This window comes from Pelodiscus sinensis, chromosome 3, assembly GCF_052426305.1.
Source record: "Pelodiscus sinensis isolate ZL-2025 chromosome 3, ASM5242630v1, whole genome shotgun sequence".
NCBI classification, from domain to species: domain Eukaryota; kingdom Metazoa; phylum Chordata; order Testudines; family Trionychidae; genus Pelodiscus; species Pelodiscus sinensis.
In genome coordinates, this window is record NC_143054.1 from 197,229,266 (window position 1) to 197,251,767 (window position 22,502).

General features: G+C 42.0%; 1 protein-coding gene across 3 annotated transcripts in view; it reads left to right on the forward strand.

Moving 5' to 3' along the window:
* The window catches only part of CFAP61 (cilia and flagella associated protein 61), a 200,056-nt gene that overhangs the window by 79,137 nt on the left and 98,417 nt on the right, over positions 1 to 22,502 (forward strand). For all 3 annotated transcript variants that reach the window (XM_075925782.2, XM_075925780.2, XM_075925781.2), the window contains exon 18: positions 9,029 to 9,156. In XM_075925782.2, the coding sequence (XP_075781897.2) occupies positions 9,029 to 9,156 (128 nt within the window). The remainder of the gene's footprint in view (positions 1 to 9,028; positions 9,157 to 22,502) is intronic.

Below are 22,502 nucleotides of genomic sequence, written 5' to 3' on the forward strand. Positions count from 1 at the left end.
AGCAGTGACACTGCCAGAGCACTGTCTCTGATGCATGCCTCGACTGGAGGAATGTGACAGCTATACTGTCTGGATGTTGTGGACAATTACACGCTCCTAAGGATACGATCTGGCCTCTACATGTGGAACACAATTCGCATTTCTGTCAGGAGAAAAGCACTGACAATTAGAAATAACCGCCCTTTGGGCTACTGTCAGCATTGTGTTTGTTAATGCTTAGCAGCCTTACCTACATTTCTGCACACGATGGAAAATGTTTCTCTTCTCCTCAGATGCCTGATTTATCAAAGGCAACACCTTGGGTTGGATCCCAGGATCAGTCAGTGTCACCAGTAAGCAGGATCAACACTGGCTTATTTGTTCCTGCAAGAACATGGGATGGCCATGCCAATTGTTATTTTCAGGGAGGAACTTAAAGTAACAGTCTCTTTTCTGGTTCAAAAAGTGCACTCTCAGTGTTCTCGTACAAAGGCAGTGCATGTTTCCCCTGCTCCCCCCACCCCACCGTGTATGCTTTCAGCATGTTAAAGTCAACTCCTTGAACAGGACTTGGAGTGAAGTGTTAGGAAGCCTTTTCGCATTGCTGTAGACGTGTTGTAAACAATAGCACCAAGAGTAATTACCTGCAAACCCCCACTTTACTGTTGCATATCTGGGACCAGATCCTCAATTGGAGTAAATCCACACTAGTCGTGATTTTATAGACCTTACAGATCAAGCTTTTAAATCCTTAAGATTTCTTATATCTAGTCTTCCCTTGGGCAGTTCTAGTGACTCTGCTATGACACACTATCCCTTGATACATTACTTCATTGGTTATTAGGATGTATGTCTTAGTATCAGATTCAAAAAGCCCAACAATTTCTTTGGGCTTTTTGAAAAGCAAGAAAATCATTTATCATAATGGTTACTCTTCACCTTTTCTGCTGGTTTCCTCTAAATAGCCTACAGTTTTAATACATTTTACATTGTTTATCTGTTTAAGATGTAATGGGATCCCAAATAAATATTTTTTCAGGAAAAATGGTTTTCTGTGTATTCTAAATAAACCATGGATCAGATTTTAAAAGCAGAGGCAATAGATTGTGTACCTGTTAACATACACTTTCCACTGAATCTGTGCTTCCAAAGCCCCTCATGTTCACAAGTATACCTGCTTACTCTGTTTGCACAAGCAGGGGGAAGGGAAGTGACGTTTGCTGGTGCGTGTGTCACACATCCTGCTTGGAAAATATGTCCCCAAAAGCAAATCAGAATATGTCAGAAATGAAGAATATAAACCATTTCTTTATGTATATTTTCATTGGGAGTGTCTATATGAGAGGGGGAAAAATAGATAATACTGTAGAAGCTACCTGATCAAGCATAATTGAAGTCTGTTGTGCTGTGAGTCCATGAGCCTGAGACATGATTTACACACAGGATTTGTATTTTCACTTGAGTACGGTGCAAGTTGAGTAAGCATTTTTAATGAAGGTGAAGTATTCAGTCTTCTAAGTGGATGGAATTGGCAAAAACAACCTCCACAGTTCAATCAAGAAAAGTCACCTTTGTCAGCAGTTGCAATTGAAGCAGCAGTAAGCACTGTGCCTTCCCAGGTGGAACTAACATGACAGATGGTACAGTAGTAGATGTTTTTAGGGACTAGAGTAGGAGAAAAGAAGTAAAAAGCCATCCTAACAAAAGAAAATGTTACTTCTGAACGGCACATTCCTTTTCTAACAGTGGTAACAATAGTTCTGGTTCTTATCCTATTCAGTGATAACTGTTTTATTTAACATATGGATACCAAAATAAACTAAGTTGTACCTTACTATTGACCTATCTATTGTGATTTCTGGTTGCTCCTCTGAGAAACTGCCACTGTCTCGTGGTCTTTTGAGAAGTTTCTGCTTCTTCTGACTGACCTTTCTTAGTTTGCTCTTAGTCGTACCATCTCCTGGACCCTCATGTCCAATTAAATCTAGTAGCTCTTCAAATTTAGGGCTTGCAGTCTGCTTTGATCTCCTGACTCTTTTCTTAGAAGCAGCCTGATGCAGGGCTGTTACCCCCTTTCTGTCCGGGGCCTTTCTGCCTTCTCCTCCTCCTCTCTACTGTCTTAATAGTAGGTTACAGCTGGGGGTGGAGGGCTACCTCTATGATTGGCAGCTCTGACCTTGTGGGGGTGTGATCAAGCTGTTTACTTGTAAACCAGAGAGGCTCTACTCCTCTCACTAGCTATGCTCCGAATAGGGTTTGTGGACCCCATTACATATCCTGTAAGCCCAAGGCCTGGCCTTGACTGATATAGGGTACTTCCTTGGACAGAAAATTGGCATTATGAAGCAGGACCGCAGATGTTGCTGCACTACAGAACCCCCGGGCAGAGGTTGCTCTTGGCTGAGAGCGGAGCTGGCCAGCAGGGCCAGTAGGGCAGTGGAACCCGCAGGGCACCAGAGTCTGCAGCTAGCGAGGTTGGGGGGAAGGGGGCGCAGAGCCCATAGCCGGTGGGGTTGGGAAGAAGGGGGCAGCAGAGCCTGCAGCCAGCAGAGTCATGAGCACTGACAGAGCTGCCGGAGCCTGCAGGATTGCTGGAGCTCTTGGGGCTGGTAGGGCTATGGAGCCAGCAGGACTGCCACAGTCGGGACCGGGGGCAGCAGTGCCAGGTGGCTGGGGAGAGGAGCCCAGCAGGGAGGCTGGTGGCCCTCACCCCCTGAACTTCTCTGGTCCAACAAACTTCCTTGTCAGGTTGGCGGTTGGTTTCTAGTGGAGTGCCCCAAGGATCAGTTCTAGGGTCGGTTTTGTTCAATATATTAATGACCTGGATGAGGGGATGGATTGCACCCTTAGCAAGTTTGCAGATGACACTAAGTTAGGGGGAGAGGTAGATACATTGGAGGGCAGGGATAGGGTCCAGAGTGACCTAGACAGATTAGAGGATTGGGCCAAAAGAAATCTGATGAGGTTCGACAAGTATAGAGTCCTGCAATTGGGACAGAAGAATCCCAAGCATAGTTACAGGCTGGAGACCAACTGGCTAAGTAGCAGTTTGGTACAAAAGGACTTGGGGATTACAGTGGATGAGAAGCTGGATATGAGTCAACAGTGTGCCCTTGTAGCCAAGAAGACGAATGGAATATTAGAGTGCATTAGAAGGAGCATTGCCAGCAGATCTAGAGAAGTGATTATTCCCCTTTATTCGGCACTGGTGAGGCCACTTCTGGAGTATGGCATCATGTTCTAGGCCCCCCACTCCAGAAAGGATGTGGATGCATTGGAAAGGGTCCAGCAGAGGGCAACCAAAATGATTAGGGGGCTGGAGCACATGACCTATGAGGAGAGGCTGAGAGATTTGGACTTATTTAGTCTGCAGAAGAGAAGAGCGAGGGGGGATTTGATAGCCGCCTTCAACTTCCTGAAGGGAGGTTCCAGAGAGGATGGAGAGAGGCTGTTCTCAGTAGTGAGGGATGGCAGAACAAGGAGCAATGGTCTCAGGTTACAGTGGGGGAGGTCTAGGTTGGATATTAGGAAAAACTATTTCACTAGGAGGGTGGTGAAGTAGTGGAATGGATTCCCTAGGGAGGTGGTGTAATCTCCATCCTTAGAGGTTTTTAAGTCTTGGCTTGACAAAGCCCTGGCTGGGATGATTTAGTTGGGATTGGTCCTGCTTTGGGCAGGGGGCTGGACTCGATGACCTCCTGAGATCTCTTCCAACCCTATGATTCTATGAACATATGTAGTTATTTGTCCTGGCATTTTGTTAAAACATGGAGGTATTCTGGGACCAGGTCAACTAATTCCTAACTTCCTGGGGCCAGCGGGTGTTCTTAACTGTTAGAAAGGTGTTTTTGAGGCATGGCAGATGATGGTCTTGAGTCTGTGTGCTGAACAAAAGTGGTAATACTGTTCTCCTATGCTACCTTTGTATCACTGATACAGGAACCATTTCACAAATTAGGTACAACTCTTCCTTGGCAAATTGCATTACTGCTTTATAAGTAATTGTTGAGCTACATTTTTAAAAAAAATAACAGCACTGTAGTAGAAGAGAATAGTTGAATTTGGGCTTGCTGTAAGGCAAGTTGAGTTGTGATCTCATTAGCTGCTGACATTCCTGTCTAGATGTGTTGGTTGATTGGATACATTTGCAGAAGTTTCTCGTGTCCTCCTGTGCTTTTTATCAGGTTATTAGTTTTGTTTAAAAGCCACATTTTAGTAAATACATTTCTAACCCTTTCTCCCCCGGAAGGCAGTGCTTTTTAGAAACAACGATCAGTGACTCGCATTGGAGAAATCCTTCTACAGTCCATGCTTGCAAACCACAGATAACTCACTGTACCCACAAGCATACCCAGCTTATTCCTAGAGTTCTGCAGACAATGGAATCATTCTAAAATGGTACAATCTAGCATAGAGCATTCTCAGGCCTGACATTTTTAATGTCAATATAACAAAGTGCAATGATGTGTAAAATCCAGGCCCTCCCACACTTGAGCGAAAATTGGCCTCATAGAAGTAAAGGACAAAACTACCGACTGCATTGAAGCCAGGATTTCACCCCTGCTCTCTAATGTTTTCTGCAAGTCAGAAAATCATCACCTATATCATCAAAAGTATTTACATGCCTAGTCACCATGGGAGTCGGGCGCCTAAATGCCTTTTAAGATACAGGAGAGAGTGCTTAAATGTGAGAATAGAGATGTGTATTAGAATTTCCAAACAGTGTTTTGGGTGGAAAAAAATAGATGATGAGAATTGAAAAGGACTTTTAATCTCCATGTGTATGTTTGTAGATTTATTTTGTTGTTGTTGTTATAATCAGGGCTCGCCAAGTGGCGGCAAGCCCCGCTCACCAGCCGCATGGAAGCACACGCTGCGCATGTGCAGACCGCGCCAGCTTAAAATCTACTTGCCCGATTGAATCATTGGTCGAGCCTTGATTATAATACATAATACTGGTCATCTGTAGATTTCAAGCACATTAGTAAGGGGGTCAGTATCCGTATCCTCATTTTACAGAGAGGGAAACAGAGGTACAGCATAGCAATGAGGTCACCCAGCTAGAACTGGAAATAGAGCCAGGTGTCCTGAGTCCCAGTCCAGTGCTCTATCTATTAGGCCACACTGCTATATAATGCATCTGTTGGTTCAAATATCTAAAAGAATGCCACTGGCTTAAAAATCATAGTTTGGCATGACATTTTACCCCACTATTAGCAAAAATAACACCTCAAATAACAACTGAATGAGATGAGAATAATATTTTCTTTATTTTTCAGTTTGTTTACTTTTGTGCATCTGACCGCATATTCTGCATAGCCCGTTCAGCTGATTCCCCTTTGTTATTAAGTGGGCCTCAATCCGTACAAATACCTGAATACATGCTTAGCTTTAAATATGTGAGCATTCCTATTAAAGCAAATGGAGGTACTTATCATGGGGCAAATCATCAGATGGCTTAACTGTCATAGCTCCATTGACTTCAGTGGAGCTGTGACAGTTACAGCAGCTGGGAACTGTTCCTATATGGTAGCAAGAACTTGTGTGGGTCTTTCACAGAGAAAATGTGAAAGAAAACCCTTTTTTAAAATTGTGATGTAAAACCACAAAAATTGTCAGTGACTCATGGATAGAAGTAAAAACTGAAACTACCTTTAATTATTTTTTAAGCCAACCAGACTTCAAGTTGACAGTGTCCCTTAAAGTATATTTGAAAAGTGAAAGGGTTCCTGCTCAGGAAATCTGTCAAGTCACAATTTAAAATTCAAGGCCCTAAAGTGCAACAGCCCATGTGTAGAACCACTCAAGTGCAGTGGGAGAAGTTCCATGTAAAACACTTTTGGAATTGGACTCCAAAATATGACATTTATCATACTGCATTAAAGGTTTTTATTTAGAAAATCTTTGCTGTGAAAACATTCCATTAAAAAATTAACTTTGTTTCCTGATTTCTCTAATTTCCTGTCAAAAGATCTTTACTTTTTGTCACACTGTAAATGTATTCAAACTTCAGTAATGTTGAAACAATATACATTTTCACTTTAATAAAATTATTGGAGCAAGGGATTGAACTACATCAGTGGTTCCCAATCTCTTTTATACCTCAGACCAGCAAACCTATTCATAAACTTCTGGTGGACTGGTAACTTTTTATTTGCTTAGTTGCAAATAAAATTTTACCAATCCAGCAAAATATGTACCCCAGCCCTGGCCCCCAGAGCCACCACAAAAAGATGGCTTTGGCTCCAGCAGCCTGACAACCAGTGATTCACAGCCCGCCACTGGTTTGCGGACTGTGGGTTGGGAGCCACTGAACTAGAGGACCTCCTAAGGTCTTTTCCAACCCTAATCTTCTGTGATTCTACGGCTTTCCTTAAACTTGGGAATGTATTATAACCAGTGCTTTTTTTTGGAAGAAAAAAAAAGGTGCCCATACTCCAGGGGAAAAGTTGTTAAGTCCCTTCTCCCCCCCCCCTCCCAAAGGAGGTGGGGGGAGCTGGAACTGCCCTTTTAAGAGACTCTGTCCCTTTAAGACAAGCAGCCCAGCTGACTGTCCAACATTTGGGTGCAAAGGTGCCGGTACACTCTGTTCTTTCCAGGTAAGTTCTGGCTGGAGGGCAGTACCGGGCACTACTGTCACAAAAAAGCACTGATTATAACAAATGTCTTGAGTAGGTGATGTTCTACTGTTTTTGACTTAAATTGTTTAAAATTGTACGGCAGAAATTTTGTGAAATACTGAGTAAAGCAAAAGTTCTGACAGTGTAGCAGTCTTCTTCATAATTAGGGTTGCCAGGTGTCCAGTACTGACCCAGACAGCCTGGTATTTTCACCTCCTGTCTGGTTTAAAAAAAAAAAAAAAAAAAAAACCTTCAGAAAATACTGGACACCTGAAATGTCCAGTATTTTCTGGTTTTTTCCCAGCCAGGAGGTAAAAAGACCAGACACCTGGCAACCCTACACACTCAGCAACTAGGCCCAGCTCCCAGCCTTCCCCCCGCCCTCCCTTAGGCCACGGCCCCCCTGCTTACCTGGTTTCGGAGAGAAGCTCCCTTCTTGCTCGACCAAAAAAACAAGATGGCTGCCTGCAAAAAACCTCAAGACCAGAGCAAGGGGAAGCAATGCCTTCCCTGAGTCTTAGTGCTCAACCTCCCTGCTTCCTATCCCTGGCCTATTCTGACTGCATGCATTTAAAGGGGCCATACTGTTTTAATGCTGTTATTTTATTTATTTATCTTTTTGCTTAATAACTCTTGGTCTTTTTTTCCCTCAACTTTTTGGTCTCTCCCTCTTTTATTCCCCCCTGAATAGAATTTTTTCCCCGTTTTTTTTTTTTTTTTTTGCAGGGGGGGTTGATATTTTGTTGAAACCATATGGCAACCCTATTCATAATCCAGTACTGAAATATCAAGCCATTTCTTTAAACATGGATAGTAGCTAAATGATTGGGAATCATATGAAGATGTGCTGGTTCTGACATGTTCGAGATCTGTGGTGATTGCTTGAATCCTAATGATAATAATACATTTCTTAGAATATTTTCTAGAACATTCTTAGGGGAATCCCTTAACTGAGATTAACCTAGCTGGCCACTGGATGTCATCATTGTGCCATAAAAAAATACAGCTGGAGGAACATTTATCTGGCAGTTAAAAAAAAAAAAGTGGATGGGTAAAAGCATGGATGTGTAAAAGCATGCATTTAACATACCTCTGTATTTCAAAGATTATAAAATACCCTTGTATGGTACAAACGTTTTCTCCAAACCTATCATGTTTCTGTAATTCCTGGCATGGCCATCCTATTTAAAGTCACCTTGTTTGTTGAGGTTTGATTTTTAACACATTGATCTATTGTGTCAATTAATTTATATAAAGAGAAAAATTATCTAATATAAATCCATAGAAATCTTTAGAAGAATAATTTATTTGGAAGAATAAGTGTTGTTTCTCCCCTCTTGTCTCCTAGAAGTAATAGAGGGAAACCTGTTAGAAGTTTTAGATTGCATCCTGAATAAGTGGATCTGAAGAAATGTACAGCAAGAGAAGAATGTCTGATGAATAATAAATGTGGTTCTGTTTCCATTTCTCCCTTCAATGCACATGTGAATCTACAATTATGCATTCTGTGACATGTGAAGTTTCTGTAAACCAAAGCAATAACTAAAATGCAAAGTGTGTTATGCTTCAAAATGGAAAAGGACTCTCTGCTTTCTATGAAGAAACTGAAAATCATATATGGAGTACTGCAGAGATTGTCAAATGCATTGTTATCTCTTGACTCTTCTCTCATATATATTTTGGCACCTCTCTGCTGGGTAGTGAAATCAAAAGACAGCAGTAAAAATGAGTACACTAAGTTTTACTGCCTCAAAACTAGTGTATACTTTAGGGAGAAGGGAAGATGAGAAACTATGAATTAATTATTTGACGTCTGTTGACCAGATCTTCAGTTGTTATAAATACCTCTACTGAAATTAGTGGAGATATGCTGATTTATCCCAACTGAGGATCAGAGCCTAAGTCTATTTTTTGTGGGGGGTTTGGAAAAATTACTTTGGAAGCCATTTCTTAGAGGTGTGCTTAAACACACAGAAAATTTTTTAAAAACCACATTAAAACTAAATTAAATTTATGCTTCAGGTAAGAACATTTTCATGAATTAAAAAGAAGTAAAACCTAAAACAATTGCTCTAGATAGCATAAAAATAATCAGAAGATTATAGGAACATATGCTCCTACATGTTAGGTCAATGTTAACAAATTATAGGAAACTCAAAGTTCAATCTCTAACCTGCAACAAATATTCCTTAACATCTTCTCTGAGAGATGCTGAAACATTAAGTTCTTGTACTTTTTTATAGCATCTTAAACATGTGCATACTTAAGTAGATAAGGTTAGCTTCTATGTTGATGGGTGGTATTCCTGGAGCAATTCATAATGTTGGTCGTGTTTATAAGCCATTACAATAGTTTTAGAGTCTTAACTGGTTTTCTCTTGGGTGTGTATATGTTTGTATATATGTCCTGGTTTTTGGTTTCTTTTACAGTTAAGCTATGCTTTGAACCACACAAATCGGAAGCTGATGCTAGAGCCTAAAGTATCTGTCAATGCTAGAATTGTGGTGGTTGGTGCATCAAATATTGGAATCTCCTTTCTAGAAACACTGATATTTTGGTAAGTTTTTTTGCTTTGCTAGCTTTGCTACAGGGAGGGGAATAAGCTATTTTTAAAATTTTAGAGGTCTTTATTTTGGCAGTGAGGCTTCAATTCAAATTCTATTTCTCTTGGTGCAGTTTTGCATGCACAAATTATTGCACTTGCATTTTTATGTTTTCCCTTGAATTATAGATGCAAAATAAGTAGTCTGATCTACAACTGCCTGATATGTTGAGGTAAAGGGTAGATCTCATTCTGCTAATTGAGTAAGCAATTCAAAAGTACTAATGTAATTGTTTGCAGGTGCAAAATTGGGCCTACAAAAATGAAGGCCATCTCTGAAAATGAGGTCCTTACTAGCAATGGAGAGAATTAAAAATACAGATTTTAGAATGAAAGGACATCCTTTATATCAGCCACTGAAGATTTCACAGAAGGACTGAACAATGAGAGTGCAAAATTACATTGTATTCTGCCCGTAGAATCTTGGCAATAATTCTGTAGGGTGTGTGCCTTGTGCATTCCAAATGGATTTGAAGTTGGCAGCTTGGTGAGGTGAACGAAAGGCCTAGAGCCTAGTTTTGGCTCTGTCACCATTGGTTAGCCAGTCATATTAGAATACTGTTCAGCTGTGTCTGAGTTTAAATCCTCTTTGAACATACATTGTTAGTCTTGTTTGCAAAGAGAATATAGATGTAGCTTAAATTTCTAGCCATTTCTTCATAAACCAGTGTGCTGTTGACCTTTGAACTAGCTCTGCACAGTACCAGGGTTGGTTAGAGTTCATACTGTTGTGCCTTCTGGGCCATTTTATGTGTGTTAGTTTTGTTTGCTGATTATCTGGCCCTGTTGTTTTCCTTGTGTTTTTTTTCCTGTTTTTGGGGGGGAGGGATTGTTTTGTTTTTTATCAGCTGCTCCAGAAGAGAGGTGCTGAGAACATTTTCCACCTGGGCTGGCAAAACATTTAGCACCATTCTTTCACAACCCCATCTGTATAGTACTAGAAAGAAAAATGTACACATCTCCTTTTATTTCATTTCATTATGGTATTGTTTTCAGAGCCCCTGCCAGCTGAGTCTGTAGAAGCCATCAAATCTTTCCTGCTGAGGATTTTCCTGGTATTTGAGAGTCTTCAGAAATCACAGAGATACCATATCTAGCTCCTGCACCATTTCCCTTGCAGGCCCTGGGATGGGGTTAGAAGAGGATCTGACTGGAGCATGCTGCACTCCAGTAATCCTTGTGTCCCAGAGGTCCCACTAGGTGCATAGATACGCAGTCACTGTAGATTAGAAAACTATAAACCAGATTACCATAGTTATTTTAAGTTGTCCAAACCAAAGCAAATCAACTGTGCAGGCAGAGTGAGAGAAGAATGAGTACTAATATTTTAAATGGGTAGTGCTTTTTAACCTTGGTTTACACTGTTGATATTTTAGTGCCCATTATCTTGTGACTTGCCAATACAAATGCTGCTTCAGGTCTGGTTAATTTATAGTTAATAGTTATGACTCATCAGAATATAAAACTGTCACTGCTCCAGGACTAAATATTGCAAAGTTTGCACCAGAGAACAAAGTCACTTTTGGCTCACAGATGGGGACAAAAATATTTTTTGTGATTGGGTATTTTCACAAACAACATTTTGGCTGTGTGAAAATTACTTCACAGGATTGAGATATTAGTAGGAGTCCTAGTGTAATGATGACATGGATGAGCGGATTTTCTTTGAGAAGATAAAAGATTCATAATAAATTGTTTATTCAGTGGATAGAGAAATAAAAAAGTGTATTCCATCATTATCATGAACTTATATATAGCAAAAAGAAGAATTCCATTCTCCTGCAGTACATACAGTCTAGTAAAGTAAAAGAGGTCTAAATGTTTCTTCCGTCCTTCTTGTAATTGTTCTTGGAGCACTCTTCATAAAGAAAATGTTTGCATAATTTTCATATCTTGCTGATATGAATATCTTTTCCATATGAGTACATTTTCAAGCAGATTAAAAATGCTTAAATGTGTGTTCTAAAGCTCTTTAAAAACCAGTGTTAAATTTTAGCAGATTCTGAAAAGAAGTCTCACAGTAAAATATTCATTACCGAAACAAAATAGGGGGAAAATATTGCTATTTTAATGGCTGTGCCTGCTAAGTACAGAATTCAGGGTTTTGCATTTCTGCTACTAAAGTTGTTGATATCACAGTTAGAAATATCTGTATAGCATTGAGGGGGTGGAACAGAGCACTTTATGAATGGCATTGCATTATTATAAGCAATTGACAGAACAGCTCCCTTTCCCTCTCCTTCCTCTGGATTGCCAATGCCTTTTTTTCTAACATTCGACCCAGTGTATACCCTGTCGGCATCTGACCCTTCTCCTCTGGTGCTTCTGCCTTAGACTCCCAATGTATTTTTTAGCCATTACACTTTTTTTTCTGTTTTGCCACAAAAGTAAGATATACAGTGCCTCTAAGCTTATAGAATAGTGATAGAAATGTAGCCGTGTTAGTCTGGGGTAGTTGAAGCAAAATGCAGGACAATGTAGCACTTAAAAGACTAACAAGATGGTTTATTAGATGATGAGCTTTCGTGGGCCAGACCCACTTCCTCTGGCCCACGAAAGCTCATCATCTAATAAACCATCTTGTTAGTCTTTAAAGTGCTACATTGTCCTGCATTTTGCTCTAAGCTTATAGTCTAACTAGACAAAATAGACAAAAGGTCAGAGAAAAGAAGTAGTAGTATCCCCATTTTAGAAATGAAGAACTGAGGTACAGTGAGATTAAGCCCTGGTCTGCACTAGGACTTTATTTCAGAATAACCCCTCCTCCCCCCAAGGGTCAAATTTATAAGTGGAGCATCCACACTACCAAGCCCTTTATTTCAAAATAACGGGCCACTTAATTTGAAATCTGTACTCCTGCTTTTCATCAAGAATAATGCTAATTCCAAAATAGTTATTTCAAAATAGTGGTAGTGTGGACACACTGGTGCTGCTATTTCAAAATAATTGGCCTCTGGGGGCCTCTCACAGCTGCAGCTCTGACTGCTCTTGGTACCCGTGGCATCTCCACTGCCCTCCTCCTGCAGAGCTCTAAAAGATCCGGGGGCAGGAGAAGGGCTTCTTGCACAGTGCCGGTTTTGCAAGTTTTGTGAGAGACCAGGACCCAAAGCACAGATGAGTGACCTCAATTCTCCCTTGGACCCTCCAATGGCTGCTAGCACTTCTGTTCTCACAGCTGCCACTGCACAGGGACGCAGCAGAGCTCTGACCTGGACTGGTGCGGAGATCCTGGATCTCATCAAGATCTGGGAGGAGTCGTCCAACCTCCAGGATCTCTGCACCAGGAAAAGGAATGCAGATATCTATGGCCAGATTGTGGTCAGCCAGGCCAAGAAAGGGGACACTAGGGCTCTTGACCAATGTTGCATGAAAATTAAAGAGCTGTGGCTAGGCCTACCACAAGGCCAGAGGGCAGAGCAGATGCTTTGGGGGCAGCACCACATACCTGCCACTATGAGCAGCTCCATGCCATTCGGGCAAAGGGAGGGAAGTCACCTCTCTGTTGTCATCGAGGCCAGCCAGGACAGCCTGTAGGACGGTGGGGTGGTAAAGGAGGAGGAAGATGACGAGGAGGAGGAAGCCAGCCAGGCAACCATGCCTACTGTCCAGGAGCTGCTCCTCACTTTAGAGCCAGTCCCCCCTCTCCCAGGACATCTCCCAGGCTTCTGAGGAACCTGAGGTGGGCACTTCAGGTGAGTTCTCTAACTTTCCCTGTATACAGGTGGGGGCAGGTGATGGGCTGTGAGTGGCTACGTGCTTCTTTCTCAGCCTACTCAGCCTGGGATTTGCACAACAGCCTGTTCACATGTGCACATGGAGCACCAGTCTGGAGCACTCAGTTCCATGCTGCTCTCACATAGGAATCCCTCGGTCCCTCGCACAAGGTTCCTAGAGAGGCCTGGCTTATTCCAGCCTCCATGGTGGGACACCTTCCTACGACAAACTACCACTAAGTAGTCTGGGGTCATTGAACCAAACAGCAGTGCCGCACACGGCACAGAGTCATGCCCACACTCAGTCAGCATCCACTCCCAGTCATGCACACTGATGTGGAGAAAACTGATCTCGTGCATGGGAACCTGCTGGGGAAAGGAAGAGAAGGGGAACCCATTAGCACTCCCTCCAGCAAGCAGTATCTGCTGCTTATACCGCCCTCATTCCCCTGAGCAAGCATGGATAGAAGTTCTATCTGCGGGATGCTCCCAGTGCTGGACCTGGTGTGTGGGGGACACAGAAGGAAGCCTAGTCGCCCCATCCCCCCTCCCTCCAGCTGGCGCCTGGCCTGGCTGGCACCTTCCCATGCCTGCTTGTTCCCAGGCTGTGGGGATGTTACAATGCTCCCCTGGGACGTCTTTTCCCCTCCCGGAAAGTGCTCGCTAGCTAGGCAGCATTAAGCCTTGTTTGAAGCCCATTGCCATTATCTGAACTGAGACCTTTTGGCTAGACTTCATATACAGTGTCTTCTGTGATGACTGCCTTTGTAACTTTCCTTAACAGCTGGGACAGTTGTGAGCTAGGTGAGTCCCCCACCTCTCACTCCATCTACCCAACTGCGCAGGATCCGCTGATGGAAACGCAGCCGGGAGAAGCTCATGCGGGAGCAGATGGCCTGTTTGCAGTCCCTCAGCCAAGGACTCAAGCAAGAGCGCGAGGAAGCAGGCCACCAACCACGAGGAGCTCAGGCCAACCGGGAGGAGTGCCGGGCTGACGGGGATCAGAGAGAGGCTGCCTGGGATGAGCTGGAGTGACAGCACGACTGTTTTCTCCACCCTCACCTTGGTGATGAAGCTCATGGCATTGTGCATGGAGCAGGCTACCAGCCACACCCCCACCTGCTCCGTTCCCCTCCAAGGCTCCCTAGAGGCCGCTAGCATCCCAGAACATGGGGCAGTGGGACCTCTTGGGCAAATGAAGCCTCCAGATCACGCAGAGGCAAGCGCCATTCCCTACTCCATCCCTGAGACCCCCTTTCCCATACCAGCTTTTTTTCCAAGTCCCTCCCCTGTTGTATGTGCTCCCAATAAAGAGTCCTGTTTTTTCACAAAAGATGTCTTGTATTGTTTGCTCTGTAAGGGAGGGGGGAAGGTGGAAAGGGAGGGCAGAGGAAGGGACGGGGGATGACAGGCACACACAGGGAATGTAGGGGTTAAGGCCCGGGGGAGAGTCTCACAACTGACCTTGCATGAAACTCTCCTTCAAGGCATCTCTGATTAACTCAACCCCTCACTGTGCTCTCCTGATGACACTGGTGTCCAGCTGCTCAAAGTCCCTGGCCAGACGTTCAGCCTCAGCCCCCCACCCTGACAGAAAAGTCTCCCCCTTGCTTTTGCACAGGTTGTGGCATACACAACAGGCTGCCACCATTAAGGGAACGTTGCACTTGCTGAGGTTCAGATTGGTGAGGTGACTCCTGAACCTCCTCTTTAAACGTCCGAATGCACATTCCATGACCATTTGGCACCTGCCCCCGCTGGCATCGAACTGCTCCTTGCTGGGGTCCAGGCTTCCCATGTAGGGCTTCATGAGCCAGGGGATCAAGAGGTAGGCTCCATCTCCAGGATTACTATGGGCATGTCCCCAACTCTGATGATGCGATTGGGGGAAAAAGTGCCGGCGTGCATCTTTCAGAAGAGGCAGGAGTTCCGGAAGATTTGGGCATCATGTGCCTTTCCCAGCCACCCAAAGTTGATGTTGGTGAAGCATCCCTTATGAGCCATGATGGCCTGCAGCACCACGGAGAAGTACTCCTTCCTGTGGATAAGTCCTATGCACAGTGGTTGGGGGTTAGGATGGGGATGTGGGCGCCGTCTATGGCCCCTTCCACAGCTGGAGAAGCCCAGGCGGCAAGCCATTGATGATGGTATCCATGTTTCGCAGAGAGATCACCGTCTGTAGCTACATGTGGTGGTTGGCCTTGTCTACCCCCAGGAGCACTGGCCTAACTATGGATTTCCCCACACCGAGCTGGTTCCCAACAGAACGGTAGCTGTCCGCCGTGGCGAGCTTTCACGGTGCGATGGCTTCTACACGGGGAAAGCAGGTCTCATGCAGGTGTCCTGTCATATGGAAGTTCTGCAGCCACTGCTGATTGTCACATCCCTGCAGGATGATGCGGTCCCACCAGTCCAAACTTGTCTCCTGCTGCCAGAAGCAGCATTCCATGGTGTTCAGGAGATTGAGGGGCATGTCCAGCAGCAAGAGCACCAGGACCTGGGTGAGTAAGGCCTGTAGTCCACCCTGGGGATCGTGCTGCTGGTCCTCATCCTCTTCCTGCTGGAGCAACCTGCAGGCAGTTAGAATATTGCACCATGAGGCGCGACATGAGGCCTGTGAGCCTGGCACTGCTTTGTAGCATCTCTGGCTCCATTGTGTGAGTCCTGTGGCCTCCCCAAGGGCAACCAGAGCACAAGAAAGCACGGGTCCACTGCATCCCTTTTGTGTCCTGCGAGGGGGGAGGCAGTGGAGGAGTGGCTTGTGAGACCCAGCTGTAAAGAGGAGCCCCTATAAGCACACATCACAGCAGCCACAGGAAGTATCCACCCTCCTGGCGCCCTCCCCAGAGTGCTTCCCCAGGGGCTCTAAGTCCAAGACAGTCTCCGTTCAAAGTGGATGTGTTATTTCGGACTAATTCAAACTCATTTCTATGCTTCCCCGTAGTGTGGACATGCTATTTCAGATTTGCTAAATTAGGAGTTAAGTTGAATTTAGTAATTTCAAAATAGTTTCCTAGTGTAGACATGGCCTAAGTGACTTGCCCAGGGTCACACGAGAAGTCTGACAAAGCTGAGAGTTGAACCCACATTTTTTGAGTTCCAGTCCAACATCTTAAGCACAAGAGAATCTTTCCCTTGTGTACAGCATTTTTCATGATTTACCTTTACATCTCGGAGAGAGCTCCACAGACAAGACTTCTCAGCAGTAAGCTGTATTCCAGCTGTGTTCTAATTAAGAGTTCTCACAAGATATTCAGGAGTAATGGTCTTGAAGGCAGTATAATTGGAACTTTCAGATTCATGAGAATTTGAGTACTGTACTGCCACAAAAGAACCACTAAGAACTCAAATAATCAAAGGAGCTAGTACTTAATATCATATTTTTATATATTTTATATTAATGTCATGTAAGCGTAACAAAGATAAGCAGTTGATAATGTCTCCTGATCAGTGCAGAGAGACCTTTTAATACAATTTAATTTAATCTATTCACAGTTTTCTACTATTGTTTGCAAAGGTTATATGTACTAAAAATAACTAGATTGAATCAATTTATAACCCCCTAATCCTTAAAAAGGGAAGTAGTTTTCTCCTCATGTTTCTTCCTACTTATTTTATATTAGTAGTCACCATAGAAACGCACCATTATAATTCACTTATCTGCATAATAATCATTAGAACTAGATTTTAGAAGTGATTTCAACTTGTTTGAGACCGAGAAAATATATTTTTCATTAAATTCTGAAATAATAGCAATTATATCTATTTATTTGAAAGATATAGAAAACTGCCTCTTGGTTCTATTATTTTGTAGAATTTAATGCAGCAGTAACAGTGTAGTTTGTGAAAAATACATTTGAGGCAGTGTGTTCCAATTACGTTTTTTAGGACAGTCTGAACTTTCACTGTGTGAACAGGGCAGATTCTAGCATCAGTTCTTATCACTACAATGCAAAAATGTGCTCCTCTGTTCCATCCTCCAAAATGCTGAATTACAGGAGGTTTTTTTTTTTTTTTTTTTAATGCTTCTTATATCCCTCATGTTCACTCAGCTCTGGTCTACTCTAGGACTTTATTTCAACCCCCCCCCCCCCCGCCAATGTCAGATTTATAAGCAGAGAACCCACACTACCAACCCTGTTGTTTTGAAATAATGGACCACGGAATTCAAAATCTGTACTCTTGCTTTTCATCAGGAGTAACGCTAATTCTGAAGTAGTTATTTTGACATAACAGTAGTGTGGTTGCTCCCATGCTGCTATTTCAAAATAATTACTCCCAGAGTAATTCGAACTAATTACTCCCCAGTGCTTCCTGGGGCTCTGAGTCTTGAGGTAGCGTGTCCACATTAATGGAAACTGCCTTGGACTAATTTCGAGGCTTCCCCATAGTGTGGACATGCTAGTTTGAATTTGTTAAATCGGGAGTTAAGTCGACTTTAGTAATTTCAAAATACTTTCCTAGTGTAGACATGGCCTCACAAAGTAAATATCAGGAGTTTGTAGGAAAACCCAGTATTAGTGTTCTGTCTAACTGGGGGCAGGATCAGCTCACAAAGTGGACTCTTATGCCTTCTAGGGAAGCTTGTTTCTAACACCCCTTTCTTCAGCAAGTAGCTGATTCGTGTCTTGAAATATAAGAGTTTATAGCTCTAGCGTTTTACCCCATTGAATGTGAGCGCAGCTGTTCTTATTTTCAATGTGTCATTTTCCACATGACTCCTCTTCCTGTTTCCTGAGTTAAGTCTTCTGCTTTAGTTTTCGCTCAAACGTAATTTTAGTTTAGTCTACACAAGACTAAGTTTTTTCTTCAAGAATTGGCCAAAAAGGGCACAGTTGTCAATCACTCTTAGGCATGGTAAAATTGCCAATCATTCCTAGGCAGTTACACAGGAGAGTGAGAGTGGATAAACCCCACTTTTATCAGCTGTATGGCCTTCCCTGATTGTGAGTCCAAATGCAGGTGTGAAAACGGGCTCTCAAAAGCTCCCTAATCAAATGTGTGGGCAGAAGCAAAAGAGAAAAAGCAAGCAGAGCCTTGGTTCTGCCCCATAAATTCATCAGGCAGCAGACAGTGTAAGGGGGGAAGTGAGTAGCACCATAAATTGCTATAGTAATTAACTTCCCTGTAGGAGCAAGGGCACGCAGGGAAAGAATTGTGACTCCCACAATTCATACCCAGCGCCCCTCCAGGCCAGTGTGATTAAATGCTTCTTACACAAAGACGGGAGTTAGGGTCCTGTCTAGGATGAAGACAAGGTAGTGCAAAATCACACAGTGTTTGTGTGTACCTCAGCCCTAAAGCAGAAGCAGAAGCCTGACTATTCTTTTTACTTTTATTCTTTTTACTACTTTTCCTTCTGACATCGAATTACGTAGTCTTAGGATAAGAAAAAGTATCAAGAAAAAGAGTTTGATTAGATATCAAGTAAAAATCATGAGGTTGGCTTAAAAGTAATGAGATTTTTGAACTAATAAATATTGGGCTGTTTTTATTTGCCTTCTGGTTTTTGAGCTTTTAGGGCTTATGTTTTCAAGTTTTTGTCTAGAACCATGAGTTCTAGTAATGTTCTCCTTTAAAAAAAAAAAAAAGCTGAGGTTCCAATTTCACCGTTCCAAGAGCTGAGGTTTTTAAGGACAACATCAAATGCCATGACAATTGTGACTAAACCTTATTGAGATACACTGGCATATACATTCTAACTTTAAAGTTATGAAACAAAGCCAGCTCCTGAAAGTATTTCTCAAATGTTAATTCTGTTTTTAAAAGTAAGTACTTAGTTCACAGTTTTTCTTTAAAGACCTTGAGGTTGAGATCAAGGATGAGAAATACTTACTTGAGTTAAATATTTGATTTAAGATGATTTTGAGTAATTGGACACTTGGTATAGAATGAAAAAGACATCTAATATTAATGATTATTGCTCAAAAACATTTGTATTTGAACCTGGTTTATATCATTATAGCTTATGCATTTTCTTAAATAGTGACAGATTCTGACAAAAATATCCTGGTCTTCCACCACTTGGAGTACCTGATGTGGTGTTTTTCTTTTTTCCCAGTTAATGTCAGAGGGTATGTCTACACTACCCCGCTAGTTCGAACTAGCGGGGGTAATGTAGTCATCCACAGTTGCAAATGAAGCCCGGGATTTGAATTTCCCGGGCTTCCTAATCCAAACTAGCTGTACACCTAATCTGAACTAGCTACTCCGTGCCACGTGTAGCTGCGTGGCACGGGGTTCGAACTAGCCGGCATTTAAAAATGGCGCTGGCCGGCTTCATGCAAATGAAGCCCGGGAAATTCAAATCCCGGGCTTCATTTGCAACTGCGGATGACTACATTACCCCCGCTAGTTCAAACTAGCGGGGTAGTGTAGACATACCCAGACAGTCTTTCAGAATGGCCATCACAATAGTGAAGTTAGGTCAAGGAAGAAAGTAATTAATGTTACATCATTTAGTTTATTCCAGCATGTGATTCACTGAACAGCATGTGCACTGTGACAACAGTTAATTGTATTTTGACTACAAGATCCCCCAAAATTTCCTCACAGCAGCATCTTGTCATTGGTTCCAGTACAGTAAACAAATTAACCTTTTATCCATCTCTTTGCATGTAGGTGGGGGAAATGTTATTGTGTCCTCAATATGGAGAAAGTCCCTTTTTAATCCATGATTTAAAAACCTTCGTAATCCAACCTCTGGTGTAAAGAATGACTTATTCTCTGTATTCTTTGTAGATAAGTGTACTATACAAATAACAAAAAAGAAGCTGGTGAGAACATAAAATATAGTATCATGATACAGAATAGAACATATTCTAATTTGCAACAGACACTGGAATTATTTTGATACTTATAGGACCATAGTCTTATAGTGTAGTTCAGTAAGACATTGAATCTGGTCTTAAAACAAAATTAGATGGTCTCACTAATTTGCTAAATCCTTGATTTCCTGTCAAATCAGCTTCCCTCTGAAGGTATCTAAGGATAGCTTTAAAATACTAGGCTTTTTAAAAGCACCATTGCAAAAGAACAACTACAACTCTTATCTAGCAACACGGTATTACACAATATCCTGCACATCTGTCCTGTTTGGCAATAGCGAGCATAATGCTTGCTGTTTAATTAGGCTTTTTATCTTTACATTTGTCTGAGAACATCTGAAGCTTTCCATGTTGCCTGTCACTAATTAGTTGACTAATTAAATAGTTAGTGCTTACTTGCTGATCACAGAGCTAACATGTAATGAAGGGTTTAGTGATCTTTATTGTTTTATTCTATCTGTCTTTGCCACATGCGTTGATATATGTATGCTTCCTTTTGACTGCTTTTTTCATACCAAGGCAAATGCAAAACAATGTTGTAGTCTACCATGTGTTAAGTGTCACTGGGCTGGCATCATTCAGACATTGTTGCCTTCCATCATTTCTAGTGAATAGAGATCAAATTGTGACAAAGATAAATAGGATAGGTGATATCTTGCCTTGTTGTTAAATCAGTGTCACAATAGATCCTGTCAGTGACTGATACTAACATAACCTATAGGGAAAGCTATGAGTCAAGATCATTTTTCCTAGAAGTCATTTGACATTCTTCTGACAAATATAATACTGAATTAGGATAGCTACATTATTATTTTATAATGAATGTGCTTATTTTAGAGTCTATTTTCAACTCAAAACCAAGAATATTTCTACTTTTAAGCATTTGCCATTTTAAACATATTGCGAAAACACCAGGCTGAGATCAAGCGTTCTGGCATGCTTTGTATTTGTACATATATGTAGGCACTGCTTTTTATTTAAAAAAACAACTACTATACTTAGGACAAAGAATATTATACCTCACAAAAGGCCTGCTGTAAAGTCCAAAGTAGTCAATGAGAAGAAAAGTTGGTATTTTATTTCTTTAAAAAAAGTGACTAAGCATGATAATAGCATGATCAGCTCATTGTGAAGCTTTGTAACTGAGCACCTTGGAGTCTGTTGTCATCTGGACAATGCAGTTGAGAATTAAAAAAGGAGCATTCAGACTCCACCACAGTCCATTTATGTTTTCCATTTCTTTAAGTGGCTTTGGAAATCATTGCTTTTCAATTTTATTCATGAGTATTTTTCCTTGTTTAAAGAAGCATGCTTTGGAAATGAACTTTTTCTACCCATAGTTAAGATGTAACTGTTGAGATCTTCAAAACAGACCATCACCTGCCCTTTAGAATGTTTTTAAGTACAGTGGAATTTGACAATTAAAATGCAAGAGATAGCAGCCTGGTTCTGCTGGTAACTCTGCCCTCTTGTGTTTAATATAGGATGTAATTTCTGCTTATATATTTTTTAGAATTGATGGGTAGGTGTTCTATGGCAAATTGAGACTATATTTATTTATTTATTTATTTGGGATGCCTTTTTGCAATTTAGAGATCACTTCTGGGTCATAATTACCACCTGCATCCTATGCTTTTGTAATGCACAGAGGAATACGATGGGTGCATTTTATGTTGAAATAGGATTGAGGGGAAAAACTTTTCAAAACAACAATAGTCCTGTAGCACCTTACAGACTAACCAAAAATATATAGATAGTATCATGAGCTTTCATGCACACAACCCACTTCTTCAGATGATAAATAAGGAGCAAGAGGCACAGACACTGAATTTATAAAGCAGAAAAAAAGGGGGAGAAAAAATCAATTAAACTGTCCATGCTAAATGAGGCTAATAGAGTAGGCTGTAAGTGCCTGATACTTAGCTTTTGATGTCATTTGGGTATTGAATATAACAGCCCACCCAGTTCATGTCTTTATTCAAGCCATGCAAGATAGTATCAAACTTGTATATGAAGACCAATTTCACAGTCTCTCTTTCTAGTTGATTCCTGAAATTGCTTTGTAAGAGAATAGCCACCTTTAAATCCATAAACGAGTGCTTAGGCAAGTTAGGATTGGGGTGTTTGTAAGGAGTGGCCATGTAACACTTCAGTGATTTCCTACAGCAAGATAACTGTGAACAGCATTTCTACACCAATCAGATATGATTTCAGTATTATGAGTAACAGAAGACATGACCTGCTAGAGGGGAAGAAGTTGGAGAACAGCCTTCGTAGTCAGCATGTTCCCCTTGTGAAGACTAGAGGTTGGTTAACATTATGCTCCATCTTAGAAGTATTCTCCTGCCAGGGAGCCAGTGCCTGCCATGCAAGCAGATGCTACACATGGCTGTTCTGAGAGAGAAGTTTTGGGGGCTAGTTTTTCTCTGGGTCTTAGCTAGCCATAGCCCTTTCTGTTACATGACTGCCTACTTTCCAAAATGACAGGGTAGCAGTTTGCATCATGGTGACTGGAAAAAATCACACAACTTTGTGAGAAATGTTATCTTTCTGTGTGGAAGATGTTTGAGGAACATCTGGCCCTGCATCAACAGGGCTAACAAACACGTAGAACTGAATCTAAAGCCAATGGAATAGTTTCTACTGACTTCATGCTTCAGATCAGAGCCATAATTTTTTTCTCTGTCGAGCAATACTTTCAGTATTTGTGCCAAGCAAGAGGAAACATTTCAAAATATTAGATTCTGTCTTGTAACAACAC